This window comes from Rhinolophus sinicus, chromosome 14 (genome assembly GCF_057876585.1).
Source record: "Rhinolophus sinicus isolate RSI-liver-muscle chromosome 14, RSI-T2T, whole genome shotgun sequence".
NCBI classification, from domain to species: Eukaryota; Metazoa; Chordata; class Mammalia; order Chiroptera; family Rhinolophidae; genus Rhinolophus; species Rhinolophus sinicus.
In genome coordinates, this window is record NC_142514.1 from 84,465,015 (window position 1) to 84,489,746 (window position 24,732).

Sequence of the window (24,732 nt, forward strand, 5' to 3'; positions counted from 1 at the left end):
GCACAGTCAGACTTAACAATGGTCACTGAGAGATTTATAATCCAGCTACTATAAGATTTTTTAAACCAGATTATCTGGTTTGACTACTTCAGGGATCATAACTGAAGAACAACCGAACCTCCATTCATTTTATACTTAAACACAGCCCCAGGTCAGTCAACTATGTATTTGCAATAATCTTGAGAACTGTGGAATGTAAGCTATTACTTTGGTAAACTTTTTTGGTTAGCACCTATCTAGTCTATTTTTATTTCATTGTATTTTTTTTTTTATTTTGTTCATGGGAAGGCTGCCGTCAATCTCATATGTGCTTAATATTCCATTTCTCTTAAAAGGATTCAGTCTGAGGTTCAATGATAGCCAATTATGGGGGCTTCATTTGTTAACAGTTTTCCACAAGCTCCTCTGAATATACAGAGTGCGTTCAGAAACGTGGGGAAGGGCCCTTGGCTTGTTCAGGGAAGGCTCCCCGTCCGAGGGTCTGGAGGCGACTGCGGCTGCTCTATACTAGGAGAGTGATTGAAGGGCCAGTGCACAGCTGTGTTTGAGCAGAGGCGGAAGACCCCGCCCACTTTCCACAGGCTCAAGAGCCTGGTCTGTGCGCTGCAGGCTCTGCCTCCCTGATCTCTAATGGCTGAGCAGCTTCTGTGGCTTTGCCAGATTTTTGAACCCTATGTGCCTCCATTAAAATTCTAAATTATTTGTCTAATCTACCGTTCAACAAATTCGTTCTTAAATGCTTGGACTGAAGAAAAATTACAGATGGCACTTATAACACAAATCAGAAAACTACATTCTGAAATTCAGATTTCCGTGTTCTGGTTGAATGTGGGTGAGGTAGGTTGGAGACACAAGAAAGTGTTTACTATTAAAAGCTTTTGAGGAGACTGAAAATATTTTTATTTTCTCAAGCTAGCTTGAAAAAAAATCATTGAGGGTCTTTGATTTATGTCTTTTACGACTGAAATGATTCCCAGTTCTTTCCTTGCTTTGACATTTTGGTTTTAAATTCCTTATTCTCTTCTAGATGATTTGTTGTACTCAATCCAAATTAGAAACTCCTGCTCCCCCTTATAAATCTTATGTGAGATCTATAAATTTATAAGCACCAAAAGATGCTTTGAAAAAAATCTTGATGATTTGTTTATATATTATTGATTGATTGATCAAAACCATTTTTAGAGCTAAGTGACTTAACCTACACAAAGATGAAAGTCTTTGTAGAACTGAAGGTGTTCTGGTCACACCAAATTTAGCATGTTGCATAGTGTGGAACATACCAAGGATGGCTTGGCATCCTTTCCTTGCCGTAATATACTTCAGTCGTCTTCTCAGAATTCAGCACTGGCTTCCTGTCTGCACCCTCTCAAGACTTCTAAAACCAACTTCCTTTCTTATTTTCAAGCCCCTTTGCAAATTCCCCTCTTTTTTTGTGCCCTTATGACCTCATTGTCTCTCATTGTTTTTTATTCAAGCACTCCTATGCTTCTGTAATTCCAGACTTCTGTAGGGCTTACCTCCCCCACGCACACAGACATAACACCCTCAAAGCACACCCTGTACCTCCAACTCTCTCTTCTCTTTTGACTCTGCTGTGAGAAATCTTGGTCTCATGCTGCTCCCCATTCAATGCCCCTGTCTCTTTGCGCCTACGTGACCTGGTTAGTCTGTCACTTATCACAGGTCAAGTCTCCTCAACTGTCCACTCCATGAAGCAATCAAAAGCCCAAACCTTCTTACCTTGACTGTCCTACAATCCCTACAATAGGCTTTTTCAGCTCTGCTCTACTCTGTTAGCACTACTCATTAACTCCTTTCAATCAAATCACTATCTATATAATACCTGTAACTTACATAGGTTGCCCACTGGGGCTTTCCAGTTTTAAGCAAGCCCCATTGAATACAAAAAATAAAGAAATGAAGTATGGGCTGTATTTGTGTGTAGAAGCAAATTGAGAGGCAAGTCATTGAATAAAAAACAGGATCTAAGATCTGTTACGGCCTTGAGGTGGCAGGGTCTTGGTCTTGTATATTCTTATAGTTGAGACAAGATATAGTGTGGACTTTAGGGAAAGACGTTATTATTTCTTGTGATTTAATGTTCTATAACCTTGGGCAAGTTAAGTTCTCTGAGCCTCAATTTTCTTATCTGAAAATAGGGATAATAACTGCTTGTTCTAAGGCCTAAGCAAGATTACATAGGAATGTAAAGTACTTACCATGGCTCCTGGAATATAGTAAGTAGTCAGTGCCAGTTGGCTCCAGCTCTCCTTGTACAATAGATGCTCAATTAATGTTGAAAGGATAGTGTGGACTCAAGACTTGGTGACAGGATTATGTCAAAATCCCAGTTACTAGGTTAAGATGGTTAAATAGTGTTGAGTATTCCATGGGCCCGGATATGTATTGTAGAAATGCAAATGCCACACATAGGGAATTACCAACACACCTATGTGCCCACTTGCTAATATATTAATAACTTGGTACGTTCACTAGTATTAATCAGATTTGACATTCCTGAAATTACAGGACTTTGCTCAAGGTAAGTACTGAACAAATATTGAGTTGAATGTTGAGTTACATAAAATATTTACAAAAATAGCCATTAGAATCTTAATGCTGTATGGCATAGTAGAAAGAACATGGGTTTTGCTTCAAATCCCACTTAGGTTACTTTCTAACAGTATAATAGGCAAGCTACCATTTTTTCATTTATTAAAGTAGGATTTATAAAATACCTGTCTTATCAGATAGTTGTAAGGATATAAGATATGAAAACCATGAACTTCTACCACATAGTAGGCATATAAAAAGCAGCTATTACATGACACATTGTAAGATATATATAATATATATACACAGATCTATGGATTGATATACAAGCATTGTATAGATAAACATTTAAGAAGAAACATTCATTAGAATTGTTTTCCCAAAGCAAAAATATTCATAAAGAAAAGAAAAATTCATCAATTTAAAAAATCGAAGGTGAAATACAAAGGTAGTAAGTTGTGGAGTACAGAGTTCAGTGTAAACTGTATCCCTTATCCTAGCACAGTCCGTTAGAGTGACGTAGAGGTCTTGGTTATCTATTTTTAGATCACTTTAGGGTCAGAAAGAAACCTAGACAAATTGGTTTGAAATGCCAGCCACTGGGACTGTGGCATTACTCTGCAGTAACATATAGACTTAATTATCAAGCCACCTTGCCAAGATAAACAAAACAGGGCCACTGGGAAGAAATACTATATTTCCAACTCAAAACACCAGAGAGTAGCTGCCGGTTTCCTAGGCAATGAATGATTGCAAAGACTATGAGCATGGAAAGGAGACCCCCCCCAAAAAAAAAAGACCTGTTTATACTTCGTCCACAACACCCCCTCCGTCTATACTTCGTCCACAATACCCACTCCGTCTTATTTACTTTGAACATTCCAGTCATCTCCCTGTAGTAATTCTTACTGGTTAATGAGGACTCTGCAGCCTGGGGAACATAACAGCCTAGCTGCAGAAGACTGTCTTCCTAAGGAATCTTCATTTCAAGATAAATGGCCTTGTTGGTGACCTTTACCACCCGCCATGGAAAGAGTGATTATTTTAGACCACAGTTTTACTAGTCAATGTAACTCAGGTGAATTGAGGCCTATGCTTTAAGGAAGATAGAACAGGCGCTCCAGAAAATGTGAGTAGTGATAGCGTGTGACAGTGATTTTGCATGGTTATGGTAGGAGGTGGGCAGCGAGATATTAAAATTGCCAGCGGAATGTTTTCAATATACGTCTGGGCCCCACCATGGACTACTAAATACCAGTTTCTTCTTTAAAAAGAGCTCATCCCTTTCCCCGCACCCTCATCTCCAACCATTAATGGTGCTAAATAATGTTGAAGTAGGTGAAGTGTTGAAGGCCCTTATCTAAAGGCTGGGTCCATTGATTTGGAGGTGTCTTATTTCTTTGTAAATCTTGATGTGTGTGCTGCAAATGAGCATTCCTCCTGAAATTTCTAGTATGTCATGGGAATAATTACAAGATATTACCAAAAACATTCCTTATGTGCAATGTTGATGTTTATGCTTACCAGAAATAAAGATTGAGCAACCGTGAATATGTAAAAGGCAAGCATTGCACAAAAATGTTTGATAGCTCCTTTTGAATTCAAGTTTGATTCCTTTCTTTATTCTTTGTGAGTGTGTGGCGGGGATGGGGGTATTATTTGTGAAGCTCCATAGATAGTTGCCCCAAAAGGCATATAAGGTTAAGATCTGAACCAGATCTTTCTATTTATTAAAGCAATCTGTATTTAGACAGGATGATGTGCCATTAATGTTTTTCCTGATTTTTTTTTTTTTTTTTTTTTTTAGTTATGTGGAAACCCCGTGCTATCTCTTCTATGAATTAGCCTTACCTCATTAATTTGTGGTAGTCGGTCAGTTGCCCTTAACTTAGTATTTCACCCACAGGAGATGTGGCTAACTTGTGTAGGCTTCTCTGTCCCCAGGCTCTGTGCTTTACTGAAAGAATGAGCTGGGATACCCCATGCCTCCAGCCCCAACCCCCAATAACCATAATAAACAAAGCCAGCACACTGGGAAGGCAGTAAAGTGGACTTTCAGACACTCCAGGCTTCTTGGAGTTCAGAGTCTTTAGTATACAACAGAGTACGTTAGTAATCTGTCAATGAGTTTTTTGGGTTTTGGGGTGTGTGTGTGTGTGTGTGTGTGTGTGTGTGTGTGTGTATACATGTGCATGTGTGTTACTAATTGTGGGATAACTTAGAGTTTAGCAGGAAGTGGGTTAGTGGAGCAGCAGGACTTCAGTACAGTGTGGGCACAGCAACATTTTGAAGTTTTCTTTTCCCTTGAGTGCTCCTCTGGGATAGAACGTCCATGTTGTTCTCTGATTCTCCAACCATTTTCACTCAGACCTAAGTGTGATGAGCAACCCTTAGATCGGGGTACGGGGAGACAACAATAGCAATACGGTTAGCCCAACAGCACTCTTTCTCTGAATAACCCCATTCACTGTGAAGCCAGAGTTCTAGACAGTCTCACAGAGGCCCAGATGACTTTGAAATATATCTCATTTCCCCATAAAGATCATCTTGCATTTAGAGAACATGTCCGTTGACAGAATCAAAGACTCCTATTAGTACCTGTCTTTTTTTCTCCCAAATCCTGACTTCACCCAAGGCACACTCATTAGCAACACACATACTTACATGCCTATCTTTTTTTAAGTTTAAAATATATGTAATTTCTGTATTTAAGGAAATATATCTATAGTTCACAAACCCCAAAATGGGACATATGGTCTGACAATGGGAGGGATATTTGAAACTGGGACTGTCTTGGAAAGTTCAGGAACACATGGTCACTAGACAGTTAGCCCATGAGCTGCTCCAGAGATCAGTCAGTGGGAGGCGTATCCCTTTTCCCTGATGTCAGCCTCTTGACGGGAAATTATCTAAGAGGCATTTTTTTTAAGTGGATGCAAGCAAATTTTTCATACAGAGTTATAAATAACATTTACTTGTAAATAAGAAGGCGGTCCTTTTCTTGTTTCTTGCAGAAATAGGCATCTTTAGTAATGGCGGAAAACCCATTTTGCAGTGTGGACTTGTGCAGAGAACACAGGAGAGCGTTCAGCAGCAGGGGGATTGTATTTCAGTTGTTCTTGTTTGAAATCTGGCGGTGGCTCTGCCTCGTAGCCTGCAATGTCTGCTCAAGCCTCCTGCCTCCCTTATTAAGATCTTAATTACAGACGCAGCTTACTTCATTGCTGGAGGGAAAGAATTTAGTTTCTCTGAACTGTGTCTGTTTTTTGGTGTGGCAGGTGTAATCATGATGAGATCATTTCTGTTTTGTTTTCTTTTCCTGGAGGAATTTTTTTTGAAGGGGAGGAGTACAGTTCTTAGGACACAGTTTCATAGCTCATAATAGTGCAGTAATAACTGTGCTGTGATTTTATAGAGACCCTTTCTTCTGAAGAAGTCAGAGCATTTTGCATATATGATTTCATGACTCCTCATAATATTATTATAAAGAACATGTCCATTATCCCTATTTTGCAGATGGCTAAACAGAGTCACAAAAGGTGATGTGATTTCATTGTCATTAGTCTTCTAATATGAGGACTGAGACCAGACTCTGTTAATTCAGTTTAGTTTCCGTTCCTCTATTCAGGGTTTCTCAATATCAGCACTATTGACATTTCGGGCTGGATATGCCTGTGTTGTGGGCTGTCCTGTGCATTCCAGGATGTTTAGCAGTATCTCTGGCCTCTACCCACCAGCTACCAGTAAAATACACACACACACACACACACACACACACACACACACACACACACTCACACTCACTCACACGACCAAAAATGTCTCCAAACATTGCCAAATGTCACCTGGAAGGATAAAATTCCCCCTAGTTAAGAATCACTGGCCTAAATCTCCCCTACTTCCTTCTGTCTAAAAATAATTGCCTTACTGGTTTGATGTGATAGAAGCACAAAAATACAACCATAGAATTGTTTGCCATAATTTTATCATGACCAAGGTTGAGCTTAATGTAACAGGTCCTAACCAAAAGGAAATGTCCTCTTCTATGCTTAGCACCAATTTGTTCAAGCAAATACATACCACAAAACACTAAGAAGCATGGGGTCTCCCCCATGTCACATGTAAAACAATCAGGCCAGAGGAAGACAGACTGCGGAGAATTAAGGTTGCCATAGAGACAGTCTGATACACTCTATATGGAACAGGCATTTAGAGCTGGGCCTTAAAGAAAGCTATTTTAGTCTCATAAACTGGTATATAATATGTACATGTAGGAGCTTGTCTATATACCTAGTCATTGAATGATTTCATTTTGAGGGTTTTTTGGTTTTGTTTTTTAATTTCATTTGCTCCTGCCATCTTTCCTCTCCTTCTAGCTGAGAAGCTGCAGCATCTAAAGTTTCTTTCTTGAGACAGCTCTGCAGTTGCAATGGTGACAGCATGTGATTGCATACGTCCCCTCAGCCAAGTATATGGATCCACTTTTTAGAACTCTTTGAGGACCTCACAAGTTAAGTGGGATAATAGCAATCAGGCACCAAACCTAAGTCGGGGACATCCAAAAAAGTTCCAGGGAGGGTTGGCATCCAAGTTACATCAGTTGGGTTCTGGCTGGGAGACTGGAGAAGGTTTCCAGGATGTACACGTATTTGTACTGGCATTATATTTAGATATTGGTCCTGCATCGTACTGTATTTAGATATAACGTCATAGCTTGGGGGCTGCTGCCTACCTTGGTGCTAGAAGATAAGATATATGAGAGTGTAAAAATAGGAAGATCTTCCCGCTTCTTTCAAATACTTTATTAGATGTTACAACTTGTGTGTTTTGACTTTTGAGAAATTGTCATTTGGGGGACCATACTGTAATATAATGGACTGGAGTCTCCTATTCCTTTATCACAATTCTCATTTCACTTCCCCCAAGTACCTGGATGTTGGAGGGATTTGTCTAGACAGGCAGATGTGAGCTGGTGCCAACACTACAATGTTGGCTGAAATCCAGATGGTTGTTTTATTGTTAATAAAACCTATCTTTTGGGTGAGTGGGTGTGTCAGGCCTTCATCATTATATGGCGCCTATCAGATTTATCTAAGGACAGAACCCTAAAAACAGTTTGTGCCTGCCCCATGTTTTTGATCCTTTGCCAATATACTATACTTAAATCTATCAAAACCAGGCAACCTGGGAGAAATGCTTATAAATTCCAAGGCTTAATAGCAACAGTACTAAATTCTAAGATGGAGAAGGTTCTCAGGAAGTACGTCCTGGTCCAGTGGGAAAAAATCCTAGATTGAGAGGGGAACCAGATGCTGTTTCTGGCTCTGCTGCTAATCTAATAGGAGACTTTCTGGGTTGTAAAAGAAGATTGGGTTAGAATGATCTCTAAGACCTCTTCTTAATCTAAAAGTCTAGTCTAGTTGGTTCTGGTCAAGCCATGGGTGACTTCTGGTTCCAATACCCATAGACACCTAGGTGTCCTTCTACCTTCTTTAAGCCCCTCAGGAGTTGCTTAGGTCAATCTGAAAGACCACAGCAGAGTGGGAAATTGAGCTCTTAAAGATACATGTATTATTTATGATAATCAGACTTGTGAGGAAAAACCCATTTTTTTTTCTCAAGTACTGTCAACAATCAAATTCTGGCCAAGAAATAATAGAAGTGGGCTGTGAAGTCACATACATACACTCATACATGCACACCTACTTACCAACTCATTTGTAATTTTTTAAAAATATGAAACAAGGAATTTGCTCCAAGTTTTTGTTGCTTTCATGGTAAACAAACGCCAAGATGTGAAGGTTTCTGTCCTATATTAATCTTAAATCAATAGATGGCATTAGTTCTACTGCAGGAAAGGAAGGGAATACAGCACTTGAAGAAAGACTTTAAATCTCATAGCTATGCTGTCTATATCATGGTACCAAATCTGTCAGCTAGAAGTTCTTCCTGAGATCCAATACCCACATTTGCAATGAGCATCAGATCTTCTCACCAATTCTCCGGAAGTGGTATTATTTTGGCATATGAGCCACCAAAAGAATGCTGTGTTCTGAATGATCCCTCATTGAATAGGAATATGTCATTATGGAAGCGACGTTAAGATTCCCAAACCTGGAAGCCTTTCAGGGGCTCCCACAGAGGGGGTCCTGATGGTGCATATGGGGGCTGCTGCATGTCAAAGAATACCTTTGAGAGGGCAAGTGTCTAATGTCACGTTTCTTAAAGCATTTCCCACTCAGAAATGCTCAAAAAGAATGCTATGGCTAAAGTTCACAAGGCTGGAAAATGTAAGAAAATTCAAGGAATTGTGGTAGAATAAATGATATGAACACTCACAGAAGGTCTGAGATATTCACATAAGCTTTGTAACTATCCTAGGGGTTTAGAAGCTTTCCAGAAAAGAAAATCGTTGGCTGAAATGTGGTCTGGGTGGCAGAGGAATCTTTGGTGGCACATGTTGGGCACTTCTCGCTGATGGTCGGCAGTACGACAAGGGACTAGTGGGCCTACGAGACTAGTGGGCCTGTTGCTGCCTTTCTGTGGCTAGTTCAGATCACATAATGTAAAGTGAGTCAGGTCACAATCGACAAATATTGCTGAGAAAAAACTTGGATGTGCTATGTATCATATCTTCTAACTCCTGAACTTGAAAATTCTGTGTCTGCTATTTAACAATCTCAAGATCTAACTCAGAAAATTTGACATTACAGATCATCCAATGAAAGAACCCAGGTATAAACAAAGTATTCCAAGAAGCAGAATCCAGACACTTGTAGATGTCCATGTTTTCTGATGACAGCCGTGTCTTTCTTTTGGGAAATCCCACATCCCCCTGTTTTCTAAAGGTGATGGTCTGGCCAAAATGGTCAGACTAAAACTCATTTTTGTCAGAGGCACAAAAGCACACATGCCTTCCTTTCTCTTCCCCGTGTCCTCAGACTGACCGTGATGATGCTCGTCCTGCATCCGCTTCCTTCAGGACTGATTGCTTTGACAATGGCCATTTCCTTCTGTACTGTGTCTGTTTCTCACGATCTGTTTCACTGTGTGTCTGTGTGTGTGTGTGTGTATGTTGTGTGTGCGTGCGTGCTGTGTGTGTGTGTATGCTGTGTGTGTGTGTGCACGCTGTGTGTGTGAGTGTGTGTGTGTGTGTGTGTGTGTGAAAGCCATGTTGTTGAGAATGGCAGCCCTGAGGCTGTGGCAGGAGCTCCTATGTGATAAATATAGCATAAAATAAAAATAATAGGAGGAAGTTGGGCCATTGATGATGCTATCAGTCCTGGTGTGGTAACACACCAGCCATTGTGTCTCATTTCTCTCCAAAGAACAGCATGAATGGTCATGGAAATTACAAGTCACACCTCTCCATATTTGGAATAGCAGATAGTTTCCCTGGAAGTAGGAGTAATAAGCTTTTGACATTTTGATAGCAGTGGGGGAAAGGAAAGGCAGGGAAGGGTGGGGGATGATGTGGGAGTTGTCATATGACCTAGAGCTCTCTGTACCCACTGTTCTGGCTCTGTACTCTGTTTTCTTCCCACTCCTCAGGCATAGCTTGAGAACCAGGAACAGCAGAAACCAAAGTCCTGGCAAAGTATGAATGGTGCTCAGTCACCTGCCGCCAGATGTGAGAAGGGAGAGAAAGCTCTTACAGAGAACATTGTATTTAATCAGGCTGGGATGGTCAGTTCCTCCTGGCCTTCCTGTTTGCTCAGTGGTTGTGGACATGAGATTTGGGCTCTCCACCTACGTCATTATCCTGTTTTAGTAGGGAGGGAGGGGCGCTTTCCTGCTGGTTGTCTCCCACGTTCTCTGGCTACGAGGCATGCCTGACTTACACACATCATTTATCTTTCTGGTTCCATTAGTTTATCTTCCCATGTCCATCTGAAAATTTTGACCAAATATCATGCTGATTTCTCTAGAAAAGAATTTCACTCTCTCCATGGAGAACCAGGAAATCAGAATCCAGAATCCATTTCAAGTTAGCAAATATTTAATGAGTGTGTATTTTGTTTCAGACACTGGGCTAAAGTTCTGAAAATGCCAAAGGAAAAAGACAGCTCTCTGAACTTAAGGAGTTCCCAAAATGAATGAGATAGACATCATACCGTAAGAAAAACTATTACAGAGAGCTGGGAAGAGAAGCAATCAGATAGGTTTGGGAAAGATAACATTCTGGTTATGTGGAAGATGGGTTTTAAGATGGGAAGAGGTTAAATGCTGGAAAACCAGTTGGGAAGGAATTGCCGTATTCCCCCAAAGAACATTGCTGAGGACCTGAACTAGGAATGGCAGGGAGGATGTAAACAGAAAACTCATTGGGTTTCAGGTTGTAAAGAGAGTCTGAAAACCTCTGAGGCTACTGTCTTGGGCAGCTGTGTGCATACAACTAAGAGAGAGAAAGGAGAAGGCGTTTTTGCACTGGATTTCAAGATAAACATACCCATTAGACACCTGGAAATGGGGGATTGAAGTACAGAAGAAATATCTAGGCTGGAGCTATGGATCTGAGTGTTATCTGTATTTAGATACCACAGGCATGGACGTGACTTGCTGTAGAGAACAAGCATATAGAGAAAAGTAGAGATACCTTTGGAACATGATCACTTAAGAAATGAGCCCCCCAATTTTTTGTTTTTTAGCCTGTGAAAGAGAAGGAAGATGAGGGGTCATTAGAACAAGAGAAGAGAGTGAAGCAGGAAGTGGTATCTTGGAAGCCAGAAGAGAGTTTCAAGAAAGATTGGGGTGGGGATCCATGCTAGAGGCGGCTATAATTAGTGCCCCTCAAATAGGATTTATGACCCTAAAGGCTAATTTCCAATCCTGATTGGAACCACAACTTTTGTAGCACATGTATTTGACTTTATTAAATCCTGTCCTAATTCTGGAGCTGGAGACAGGAAGCCTGAATTCTTGTCCCGGTTCTGTGACCTTCTTGCCAGGTGACTTTGCCAAATCATTAACTTCTTGAGCCTCAGTTTTCTCATTTGTAAAGTGAAAGAATTGAACTGTAATTGTTTTAAGTTCCTCTGGCTTTCACGTTCTGTGCCCAACTGTTTTGGTGCTTTGCCAAGCTCAAGCTGCATTTCTAACTGCCAGTCTCTGGAGGCTAACCATCCAACTGGATATAGAATTACATAGCTCTCTTATCTCTCCTTGATTTGTTTCTGTGTTGACCTTTCCTGCCATGGAGATAAATATGGGGGTGGAAGTGAGAAAGAGTAGATCTGCCTCTCCTGGGTTTTTCTAAGATATTCAGATAATCACCTTCTGACTTTGTGGCCTTAAGGATTCACGCCGTTGCACTGAAGGAGGAGGGTTCCTCCACCTTCTCCTAGCCAGAGAAATGAACTCTTAATTTGCCTATTTATGAGTTGCATGTGCACTTTCGAATAAGATGGTTTGTGTTTCAAATGAAGTTAATTTTGCTGTTACCGTCTTTCTGAACTCCTGCCTCACACACCAAATACTTCCAAAAGCCAAGCTGCTTACCCATGTTTTCCCCCACTTTTTTACGGACTGTACTCTGCTGGAATCTAATGAGATTCATCCACTGTCTCAGGTCTCTTGAATGCAACCAATAGTTTCATTATCGCTATTGGTAGGCAGATACTTGACAAGAGGTTGCAATGCCTAGAACTCGTTATTAACTTAAAGAAACATTGCTTTGAGAGACAGTTCTCCTAAACGTAATTGTGAGCAAAGGAAATATCAGATATGTATAATAACATCATTAGATTAGAACCAACCCCTTGACTGAGAGCCGAGAGGAGGCAAACAGGGTAGGGAGGCCAAAGTGCCATCCAACAAATTAAGTAACTAGTCATAATAACTTCTAAAATTTATGGCAATGTTAAAGTACTTGACTTGAATTAACTCATTTAAACCCATGAGGTTTTCATAGATGAGGAAATTGAGGCACAAAGCAGGGAAGTAATCTGCCCAAGTCGCACATCTGGGACACCAAACCCCAAGAGTCTATTTATTCAATAGACATGACAAGAAGAATTGGTCATCTTTAGAACTTCACTGAATGGAATTGAGCCCCATTAGGAGGACATTGTACAGAAGAGATAAGGTGGCTTAGAGTTCTGGAAAGAGAATCCAACCAAGAGACCACCGTTCTATTCCCATCTCTGACACCAACAGTATGGCCTGGGGCAGATGATAAACTGCCCCGCACCTCAGACCTGTTTCCTTCTCTGTAAAACAGGGAGTTTAGGTCCAGGTGTCTCTGAAGGTCTCTGGAGCTGGAATCTTCTGTTTGGGAGAGTGGCTGGGTATAGACACTGGCTCTCTGTAGCTTGCACACATATTAAATAATACTCCTGTTCACACAAGGCTGACAATATCTATCAGTGTATGAGGTGTCACGCTAGCACCCGGGTGCCTGCCACTAACAGCCATGCCAAGCTCTCTTTCTAAATCCTGATCTCTGTAGGCAGTGGGGAGGACTGCTGGGAATTCATGGACAGCTAGTCAGAACTCACCCCTGGTGGCTCCATTAGCAAGGACACTGGGCTCTGAAGTATTCCCAGAGAAGCAGCTCTTGAGGCACATCGAGAAGCATTAGTATGCTGCTTACCAGGTGGCGGGAAGGTCCCTGGGACGGGAGACAAAGAACATCCAGAACAAGTCTCACACAGGGGTTTCTCTCGGCCTCTGATCAGGCATGGTCCAGTGCTCTATTTCAGCGCTTCATGAATTTCATGGCAGTGGCCCAACTCTGAAAGCCTCCAACTTATTTATGCTGATTGGGTCTGTAGACCTTTCCCTTTCTACTGTTTTCTGTTTCTCTTCTTTCCTTTCTTTGAAGCCAATGTAATTGCATAGCTAGCAACCCTCGGTTCCCGTAGAACTGGCCCCTACTCTTTATCACTTCTGATTTCATGTTGAGGCTTCTTTACCAGCCATTCCCAGTTGCTGAATGGGCCCTGGGAAAAGGGACCGAGGCCAGAGGGGTCAGCTCTCTCCTTGCTCCGTAATCTCAGTACACTCCGCTGGACTAATTTCCTTCAACTCATTTTGGTACAAAGGACCAGAATCCCGTCTCCTGTAACCTGTGACTTTTCTTTTAAATTACAGAGCACCCAAATGATGGAAGGAGGGAAACAGAGGAGATTTTAGGGTTATGACACATCCTTATTTGGTTCTTCAAGCCAGAGTAGAATGCTACATGATTTGTCTTTATGTATGTGAACTTCTAATTATTAGAAGGAAACCAAAGCTTCCTAGAATATAAATACAAAGTAAAGCCTTCACCTAGAACACAAACCGTTCATTTTCCCTTTGGCTTCCCTCACTGCTCACCTGTCTACGTCATAGACTTCCCAGAGCTCCAAACTCTCAAGAACAAGGATTTCACGCTTATTCTTAAGGAGCAGCACCAGGCCTCCTGGGTACTGACCTCTATGGCTTTCTCTCCTTTCCTTAGGTTAAGTGGGTACACTAAGAGGAATTTAGTTCACAGAGTAAAAGCTGGGCCCCCTCCCAACCACTGACCAGAGGAGAGATCCCTCACATAGCACAGCCGCTCCATAGCAGAGAACCAGCACACAGCGCAAGACCTGTGGTTACAGGGCACAGAACAGGGGGAGATGATTCATGTGTGTCAGTTATAAAGGAATGCGAAGCATGAGGCTGAAAGAACAAGTCCACATTTCTGGAGAAGAAAACAGGGGACAGAAGTCCAAACTGCAGCCTCCAATTCCACTGTTCTGTAAAGCCACTAACATGCTCCATCCAATCGGCCATCCTGTATCCCACAAATGGTCATCATTCTAGTGCATCGAGACATTTTAGTGAAGCACTAGAGAGATCACGTTTAGTTTTCCAAGGGCTTGCGGTGGATTTCCAATGTTCCCTGACTTGCCTGTGTGCTGGGAAGGAGCCGGCATGTGGTGATGGCTGCCATCATGCTGTAAAACACTACTAACGCCAAGAAATGAAATCTTTGGAGCCTTTGAAAGGCTTCCAAGAATGTCAGCACGTACTGCCTGCCCACTTTCTGCTGAATGCCTACTTTGGCTGTCTGCTTAGTACTGAATGTGCCAGACAGGCCTTCATATAAAGAGAGAAAGTGTCTTGAGCCTCTGAAAGGGGAAGGCACAGCCTTTCTTTTGTCAATGGCGAGACTCAAGAAGTAGGAAATAGTGGCAGGGTGAGGAGGGCCCTTCAGGAAAGATATGAATAAAAAACCAAAGGAGAAAGAAATGGCATCTACCTCTGTGTGATAAATTCTTTGTAGCTCCTCGCCAGCAAATCCGGAGATACAAACCACTGCCCTACATTGCTCTATGTTTGATTATCATGGGAAAAAAATGCTTGCTTGGAGATTCTCCCGGTATACAAGCACCTTGTGATCAACTGAAAATAAGAATTTTTAAGTCCCACCATGCATATATTAGTGTCCTTTTGTTTCCATTTTAACACCAAATATAAATGTCATTTGTACTGTTCATTAGGAGGGATGTTCTTTGACTCTTTTCCCTCCAATATTTGAAAAACTTGAGCAATGTCAGTTGTATACATCTGAATATCTTGGCGTATTCTGTTCCTCAGGCTGGCTATAAGAAAGGAAGAAAACTGTTTTGTATAGTAAACCATCATCTGAGTCTTTAACAGCACTCCTTGGCAGAGCAGCTACTGCTTGTGGTGTTCTAAGCTTTTCCAAGGAGGCAGTCTGATGTCATTGGTGGCAGACACAGTATGTATGTATCTGTCTTTTGTCTGCACCATCTGTTTTTCTCCTTACAGGCTATCATTCAGACTTATTCTTCTCTTCTTTCCAGGAAGTATGCCTCTCCATAAGAGCATGGGCTTTAGGTGTTAAAGAGACTGTGCTAATATTCTAACGTGATTTCCCTCTGTTCTTTCCTTCCTAGAATCTTATGGCAAGAGCCTTGTATGACAATGTTCCAGAGTGTGCTGAAGAACTGGCCTTTCGCAAGGGAGACATCCTGACTGTCATAGAGCAGAACACAGGAGGACTGGAAGGGTGGTGGCTCTGCTCCTTACATGGTCGGCAAGGCATTGTCCCAGGCAACCGGGTGAAGCTTCTGATTGGCCCCGTGCAGGAGACCTCCTCCAATCAGGACCAGCCTACTTCTGGACTGATGCAGCCGACCTTTGGCCAACAGAAGCTCTATCAAGTGCCAAACTCACAGGGGGCTCCTCGAGACACCGTCTATCAAGTGCCACCTTCCTACCCAAATCAGGGAATCTACCAAGTACCCACTGGCCACGGTACCCAGGAACAAGATGTATATCAAGTACCATCCATGCAGAGGGGCAATGGGGGGGCTAATGGTCCCCACTTAAGTAAAAAGGTGAGTGACTGACTGACTACACTTTTGTTCAATACAGCAAGAGCTTGTTGACTCTTAGAACACTATTTTTTCCCAGTGCACTCAGAGTAATAGAAATGTTCCTAAAATAAGAACTTGACACTTCCAAGCAGTAAGTATACCTAAATACCCTAGCTCAGGCAGTACTGTTGCATCATTTTTCTATTCATTAGTCAGTAAAACTTTCTTGAACACCTAACCATGTGCCAATTACTGTTGATACACAGCTATTATAAGTTCCTGTGCCATTCCAGGTCATACTGGGTCATTTCTCTTCATCTTTCTAAAAGATCTGCTTTTAGACCTAGGTTCTGCACTCAAATAGTTTCCAATCTTTTCTATTTCTTCCTTGAGTGGTTCAAGGCACCAAATTTTGTACAAGCACAATGATTCAACAAGGACCCTCCTTTCGCCAAAAGCTGAATCATGACCCATTGGCCTGGCTACACAAAGAACCCACTAGAACTAGAGGAAACAAGGAAGGTGGGAGTGGGTCCTGCCAACCAACTTGTTCTGCAGAGTGGCTAGCTTACAGTTTGACGCATATAAAACACGGAGATATTTGTATTAAGAAAGGAGCCATCCTCTTATCCTTCAAGTAGTTCCTTTAATAATGCCTGAGCCAGTGGGTGAAAATAGTGGAGCTAGAATATGAGGAAGGCATCCTGTTAAAAAACGGGAAGGACCTCTTCAGCACTCGATACAATTCCAAATGCTGTAACAATTTGGGATAAATAGAAATTTTTTTAATTGAATGAATTTTAAGCATCTAGTCTATTTTTGATGCTTGTGATATAGCAGTGAATTAAAGAGTGAACTAAGCCTTCCCGATGCTTACGCTGTAGTGGGGGGACATAAGCAAACAGTGCAATGTCGAGTGCGGGGAGGAATAATGTCAGTGAGCGTGTAGTGGTAATAGCCAACACCACGATGCCGCTGCTGTAGTGTTACAAGGGAGGGCTTTTCTCTCTCATTTACTGGCAAATTCTAAGTGTCTACAGATGGTCCTGTGAGGTTTCGTATTAAGAATGGACAAATTTAACTAAATAAGAAAAGCCCCTGAATTACATGAGGACAGAGGCAGTTCAATACCAGCAAGAGCTTATTGATTCTTAGAACACTGCATATACCGGGGCCCTGCCGCAAGAAAACCTAATACAAAGTCTGAAGTTACAAAACCATGTCAATTAGGGAATAACTATTCGCATTATAATGGAATCTTCCGTTGGAAAAAAGGGGTGGGGGGGAGGTTACTGTTAGATTTCTTAAATAACAAAATCACACATGTAACCAAATCACCTTTTGTACGTAAAGTATTTTTACAAAACGCTTCTCAAGAGCATATGTGTTGCCTAAGCTGAGTGTGTGTACGTTAGGAGGAATCCCTCAAGCAGTGTGAACAACTTTCTGACTTGTTGCCCAAGACAATGATCTCTGCAGGCCATAGATTGTCGCCATGACCTTTCAAAGTCCTTCTTACCCCAGGGATTTGGGGATTCAAAGGGAAAGCCAAACCAGGCCTCTGTCTCGAGAGCGGGAAAAGAACAGTTGAAAGGTGTAACTATAAATAAATAACTTCTCTCATTCTCAGTACCGGTTGTTTGCACCATAAAAATAGCTTTCTCTTCATCTGGGTTAGTGCGAGGCAGATGGGGGAGGCCAGAACAGGAAATGCTTGGCTGAAAGGTGGTGGGGTCTAAACTTTCATCACAGTTGATTTTGGCAGGAAGGTGACATGTTTTCCTTTTTATACTCAACCTTTATAGTTCCAAGTCTGAAAAGTCTAAAGCTTCAGACTTATTCCCATTTTATTTGCTATAACTGCGCTGCAGATTCACTCTGTGACTCTCCATCCTGTTAGAGGAGACTGACCATGCCTTCCCTTGGATTGATGTTAGGGGGCTGGGGTTACCCTTGGGCCCTTGAACTTGATGTTCTGATTGTGTTTTTAATTCTAAAATCAGTGGAACATTTTATGTATAGCAAAAGGTGGGTGATTCCTGTAGGAGGAAACCAACTTCTGAAAAGGACCTCTGCCCGCCCTTGCAGGGGATGCAAGCAAACCCTGGGGACTTGACTAGAGGTCAGGAGGAGCTAAGGCCTGGAGCGCTGAGCTGCTTTGAGTGGTGGGGTCTGAGGTGATAACATGGCAAGGATGGGAAGGGCAGGAGAGAATGTTCCTGGTTCTTCCCTGCCAAACACCAAGTGTTCTGCAGGACACCCTGACCTCAGCTTGAAAGTCATCTTAGATCCTCTGTTTCCTAGGCTGCCCACCGCCATCCTATCCACTGGACCGTCAGCTTACACCCCCTTGGGAGTGAGGGAGTAAGTTTGCCCTCTTCCTTTCCTCTTCCTGTCTTCCTTTCCTCCTCTTTTCTCTCTCTTCCTCCTCTCTCTCTCTCTCCCCCCCCCTTTGTCTTCCTTCCTTCCTTCTTTCCTTCCTTCCTTCCTTCCTTCCTTCCTTCCTTCCTTCCTTCCTTCCTTCCTTCCGGAGATGGCCTGGTTACTAATACGTGATTTTAATCTTCAGGAGGTAACAACAGCTGCTTTAAAAACTTCTGTCAACATGTCCCTCAGTGTAGGTTTCTGACTCAGGATGTTCTCAGTGTGTGAGAATCATACTAATGATTTAAGACAAGGCCCCAGAAGTTAATCCAAGTACAGTGAGGTTTTCAGGTGGGGGTAGGGGGTTCTCATTGTAGCTAAACAGCCCTTGCTAAATAGCCCTGTACCACATTGTTCTCTTTTACTTTCCCATCTATAAAAAGGTGGTGAACCCAGATCTCGACATCCTTGGTAGTTTAAGCTATGGTCCTTTAAAGTTATTAAAGAAGAAAAAGAAGAGGCAGTGGAATCTTGTTCTGAACCACTAACATATGGTTTTAAAATTTTAGGGAACATAGAAATCACCTGGAAAGGGGGGGAAAAAGGTGAGTGGAATTGCAGCTCCCCAGGCCTTTCCCCAGCAGCTAAGCCTGGGGCCTGGGAATCTGTATTTTAGTAAACTCCTTGGATAGTTCTAGGGGAAATGGTCTAGGACCGCACTCCGAGATACACGGTGAGAGAACCATGTAGGTGGTTGGATATGTTCCAATCTGATTGTGACTAGGGACTTTCCATAGTTAAAGATTCCCTTGATGTTACTAACAGACTGTGGGCTTCGGAAATTTTATCCACCACAGTTTTTTTTCTACTAATGAATCACTGAGGAAAAATAAAGACAGTGCATTATACCTTCCATCACTTCAACTTTGCTCTCCGGGAAACACCAGCCTCTACCCACCTTCTTGCATCCTATCCACATTAAAAGACATTCATCACTCATTAAATCAACAGTTAGGGAGAGATAATTATATAATCCGTACCTTTTCATGCAACAAGAAGACAGCATGAGTGTTGTGAAAAGAGCATGAGCTTTGTGGTCAGGCCGACTCCTGGTTCTGTTTCTTCATAGCTGTTATTCCTGGCAAGTTACTAAACATCTTTAGGCTTTGTTGCTTCATCTGTACAATGGGAATAATCATAGGGTTGTTGTGAGAATTAAATGAAACAATACATAGAAAGGACTTGGCACCATGCTTAGCATAGCAGGGGCTTAAAAATATTAGTTCTTCTTGCCCTGTTTTTTTCCTTTTTCAGATATTATTTTGAACTGCATCAGCCCGTTTGTGTTTCTCACTATACACCAAATACGCAAACACTTGACTGATAGCACATGGGTTGTTCCCTTTGAGCATGTGGTTCTCTCTTTGGTTCTACAAGAAATTTTCAGAGTGGAAAAGAAATTGCACAGTTATCTGGAGATCGTAGACACTGACATCTGTACTTACCATGTTTCCCCGGAAATAAGACCTAATCAGAAAATAAACCCTAGCATGATTTTTCAGGATGACATCCCTTGAACATAAGCCCAAATGTGTCTTTTGGAGCAAAAATTAATATAAGACCTGGTCTTATTTTCGGGGAAACACGGTAATTTCATGGGTCTGTCTCACTCCGAGTTTTATCCATTAGGCATTGTAAGCAGAATGCCTGGGGCCTATGAGAAAGTCTGAGCGCTGAATAAAAAAAATGTGGCTCCAAAATATGAAACACAAAAACTGCAAAATAGAAATTAATAAACACTTAGACAAATGGGTAGGAAACTATATTGTGTCAACCTCATTAATTGTTACATTTAGGGCTCATAACTATTTCATTACATTTAAAACAATTTGTAGGTTAGATTTTTCTGTTTGCAAAGATTTCTAAATATGCCCCATGATTGCCAAAAACTCACAGGCACTTCTAAATTAAATAGTTACTCATAGTCCAATAATTTGAAAAGTTGAATTACTTTTTTTAAGTGCTCTCAGTTTTTTGAAAGCAAAACTTCTGCTTAATATGGGAGTACAGTTTGGAGTGGAGCCCCCAAACATCCAAAAGTCTAAGGGCTACAAATGTCTAAGATAGCCTCACTTCTTTTCTTCAAAGATCAGTAAAACTGCTGCCACCTGAGTTCGTCAGTTTTGAGCTTGAGCTTCACAGGGAATTATGTGTGTTTCTCTGATTATTCATTGGACAGGTTGCTTTTATTCTAACTGGTGGAATTTGCTTTGCTTTGAGTCCTTCTGAAGATCAGTATTGGCTAAATTACAAACTCCATTAGGGCAGGCAGGAGCCATGGCTGTCTCTTTACTGCTGTAGACGAAGCTCACAGCAAAGCATCAGCACACAGATAACAGCCAACGAGCAAATGAACAAGGCAGAAGCAAGAAACGAAGCATTTAATTTGAGTTGACCTTTAAATAAACTGAAAAGTGGTTCTGATCTTATCACCCATCCACTGTCGCACACTGTTCAAATCCCATCATCCAGCTCATTACAATATGTTATGACATATGTCAGATTATACACGGTCATTTTCTCCCAGAAGGGTCTTGGAAAATGTCACCATCTGTTTTCTATAATCGTAGCTATCTACACACAACAAATTTGTATCTGAAGCATGAGTGATGTAAAGTTCAACTTGTCTGAGAGCCTAACTTTTATGCGTTTTGCCCAGTTTAGATGACAAGAAGAGTTAACTCTTCTATAGTCACGGAAAAAGGAGGACTATACTTTTTCTGCTGACGACCAGAGCTTCTGTTGTGTGTGCTGTTAGTTACCTAGAATGTCTTTTGTCCTCTATTCTACCTGTGAACTCCTATGCATACAATTTCAATGTTCATGTCCTTTGTGAAGCTTGCTCTCTGTACTCCAGCAGTTTCCTCCTTGATGGTCCCAAAATATGTTGAACATTTCACTTAATCTCAGGGGAGTTTGTGGGCTCATTAGAACTGTAATGGTGGGCCATTGTAATGTCTGTGGTTGCTAGGTAGGCTGGGGCAAGGGCTGCTTCAGGGATGGTATTCAGAAAACTCAACCAATAGTAAGCTTTATCTCGACCCCATTACGTCATCTTTAGAGATCATTTCCTACCTACCTAAATGAGGCACGAGCATATGTTGGCAGGAAATGATTCAAAAATTTTAGACTAGTCTTCTAGGCCCATTCCTGAAAGGTAATATAAGAACCAAAAATAGATTAACTACAATGTTTGTACCTTCTTAGACAGTGAGTCATCATGAATTTTATGCACACACACATATACACACACACACAAAGAGCCATTGGTTAAGAACTGAGGACTTCCCTTATTGGGATTTGAAGCATTGTGAAATCTGGTTGCCCAGAGCAACTCTCAGTTACCAGTCAACTAACTGCTATAAATTAGCTGTATGATTTGTCTACCAAGAAGTAAAAATAGATTTAGAGGAAATGAAATCTCCCAGAGAAGATAAACTCTGATTTCACCTCACATTTTTTTGTTTCTCTTCCTATATACACACACACACACATACACACACACACACACACACACACACACACACCCTGAAAAACAGCAGGGAGAAATCAGAGTTTTACAGGGCAGAGGGTACCCCTAGTTTCTTCACTTCAGTGAAGTGTGACTATGTTCCAGAATTGTGCATTTCTGTATTAAAAAAAAATCACCCTAATTTAAATGAATTTATTTCCTCAACACATGGATATTTGAGCTATGCAGATAAGTGAACTTTTATCTAAAATCTCTACCCTCAAGAGTCAAGATAAATTTTAAACCTTACACAAAATTTGAGGCCCTTGAGCAATTCAAGGGCAGGACTTGATGAGCTCACTTTGAAAATGAGAAGTATCTCTTTCCAGTCGAGGCACCCACGCCAGTGGAATGAGCAAACTGCAATACCTCCTTAAAGATGAACAAAGGTCCTTTTCTTTTGCTCCGTGCCAAGGTCTTCAAACTCAGCTGCAATTTGTTATAAAGCTCAGAGATAGTGCATATTTCTAAGAGTGCATTAGTAACTTGTTATAAAGCCATACCAAAGTGAACAGAGGTAATCTTCCTTCCTTTTCAATGATTTCATTCTAAGTGACTGTGCTTAATCAAAGTGAATAGGTCAGATATTGTGCATACTGTGATGTCTGGCTAAGTGGTTAATGCTCAATTTGTGAGGGAGAGAAAAGAATACATGTGTTTATTGGATTTTATGATAAAATTCAAACTTAATGTGGGTTGAACACATCTTTAAAAGTGGACCTGTTTGAGTACGTGGTGCAAAATGCAGAGCTAGATACCATCCAAAATGCCCTGGGTTCTAAACAGTTGTGTCATAAGCCTACTTGTCAAAGCACAATTCTAGAGATCTGTGCTGCTCCTGTTTAAGCAGGACAGGTGTGACTCATCTAGGATAGGGTGTCTTCCTTACAACTTGTAACTCCAGTAACATTTGAAGAGTACTAAGGAGTCTTCTCTTTAAAGGGACTCCAGAGTAGATCAATTTTTGAAGCAAAAAGTCCTTTAGTGATACCATAATCACATCTGATTTATTTGAATAATTTTTATATTTGGTTTTCTTAAAGCATGGTGTGCTGAAGCCAGTTGTTTATCAGAATAGTTACTCATTTTCAGATGTACCACCCACTGACTGTGTAGCCTTTAGCATGTTAGTAAGGTACTCACTCATTTTTCAAGATTGTTTCACATCTGAAGTGCAGGTGAGCTGAATGTGCTTTGGGCTTTGGCTCTGTGTTAGGGACGTTATATACATAATCTCATCTAATCCTCTCAACAGCCTCATAAGGTGTTCCTTACAACCTTCACTTTACAGGGGAGGGAGCTGAGGTCTGAGAAGTAAGTTAACTTGTTAAAGGACATGCCTCTAGTAAGAGGCAGGATTGATATTTGAGCCTGCGTCTGACTCTGAAACTAATGATTTTTACATCCCAGCTAATGGTTGGTGTTGCCAAACCCTCAAATAAGTGGGCATATTTAGGCACTTCATTAGCAAGTCCTGCTCACCAGAATCCTTGGTACTAAAAAGCATCCTGACCTCTGCAGTGTACACCTGAAGCTGAAGCTGAATAATACTGAATGTCAACTATTAATGTGGAGTACAGCATAAGGAATACAGTCAATGGAACTGTAACAGCTATATACGATGTCAGAGGGCTAGTAGATTGGGGGCGGGGTGTTATCACTTTGTGAGGGGTGTAAATGTCTAACTATTACCTTGTTTTGTATACCTGAAACTGATGATAATAATAATTTTTTAAAAAAAGCATCCTGTTGGCCAGGAAGAATTAAAGTCAGTCCAGAGGGCTCCCATCTCAGATCCTTAGAGTAGGCTCAGCCGCGGGAATCTGAGTTAAGGAATGTGGAAATGCCCACCACCCAGCTGCAGGGGTCAGTTTCACGGCTGATCCAGAAGTCCTGAGCAGGTCATGAAGACCGTGGGACATGGCTGAGAACATTGCTGTGTTGGCTTTCTCTGCATTGGAAATGCAGTCTTTTCAAATGACTTCCAATTGCTTCAAATGGATAACTTCATTTAACCAGATATAATTAAATCTCCCAGAATGGGCCTGCCAGTGAAAGGGGTACCCCCCAACCGCATCCCCCACCACCAAAATAATATATCCAGATCTTAAATTTTGCTTCTCAAATAAGGAAGTCACTTTCTCTGGGAGTACTTATTTGTGAAATTAGAAAAGTAGTAAATTGTTAATGTGTCTTGCTAGGGCAGGCCACAGGACACGGAGAAAGCTGCTGCTGGACTGCTGGACCCAGCTAACCAAGGTTCTTGTTCACTTCTCTGTCATTAACGAGCTGAATAACCTCTCTGAACTTTAGTTCCCTCAACTGTGAAATGAGGGCTAGGGCTGGATTATCTCTAATGGTCTTCACTAAAATTTTATGATCCAGATATCCTTATCTGATTCTTTCCCAGAGTCACTTGAAAAGTTTAATGAAATGTTCTGGCCTCAAGATTCTTAAATAAAAGACACTCAGCTATTGCTAGAAATTTCAGTTGATCCTTAAGTTTCGGCAGATCTTTCTTACCCTTCCTTTAGGATCCAGTCCACTTTCTTATCTAGAAACCACAGTCTCCTTTAGAAGATAGAACAGTGTGAACAGAAAGCAAGGAGCAGGCTGGAACACAGGAAGGGAGGGTTGGGGTATGCTGAGCCAGGGAGAATCAGAGTTTGCAGACCCGGTCCCATACTGGAAGTGGGTATTAAGGAGAACTTTTATCCCTTTGTTACCAAGAGCTAAGAAAGTACTTCATCCTGGATCATTATTGACTGCCCATTTTCCTCTGTTCAGTCCTCGCTGCTTGGCAGAGGCCCTTGGTGGGTCTGGTGTCTCTTGAAGCGACAACCCTGCCATAGCCCTGGGTGCAGAACTGCCATGTGAGCAGTTTGCTTCATCAGCCATCATGTCTTTTCTCCCAGTTAAGCTGTAAGAGGT

At 41.6% G+C, this 24,732-nt stretch overlaps 1 protein-coding gene across 3 annotated transcripts in view; it reads left to right on the forward strand.

Moving 5' to 3' along the window:
• NEDD9 (neural precursor cell expressed, developmentally down-regulated 9) overlaps nucleotides 1-24,732 on the forward strand; it is a 176,894-nt gene that overhangs the window by 134,434 nt on the left and 17,728 nt on the right. For all 3 annotated transcript variants that reach the window (XM_074335230.2, XM_019743000.3, XM_019743001.3), the window contains one exon: nucleotides 15,444-15,887. In XM_074335230.2, coding sequence (XP_074191331.2) covers nucleotides 15,444-15,887 — 444 coding nt within the window. The remainder of the gene's footprint in view (nucleotides 1-15,443; nucleotides 15,888-24,732) is intronic.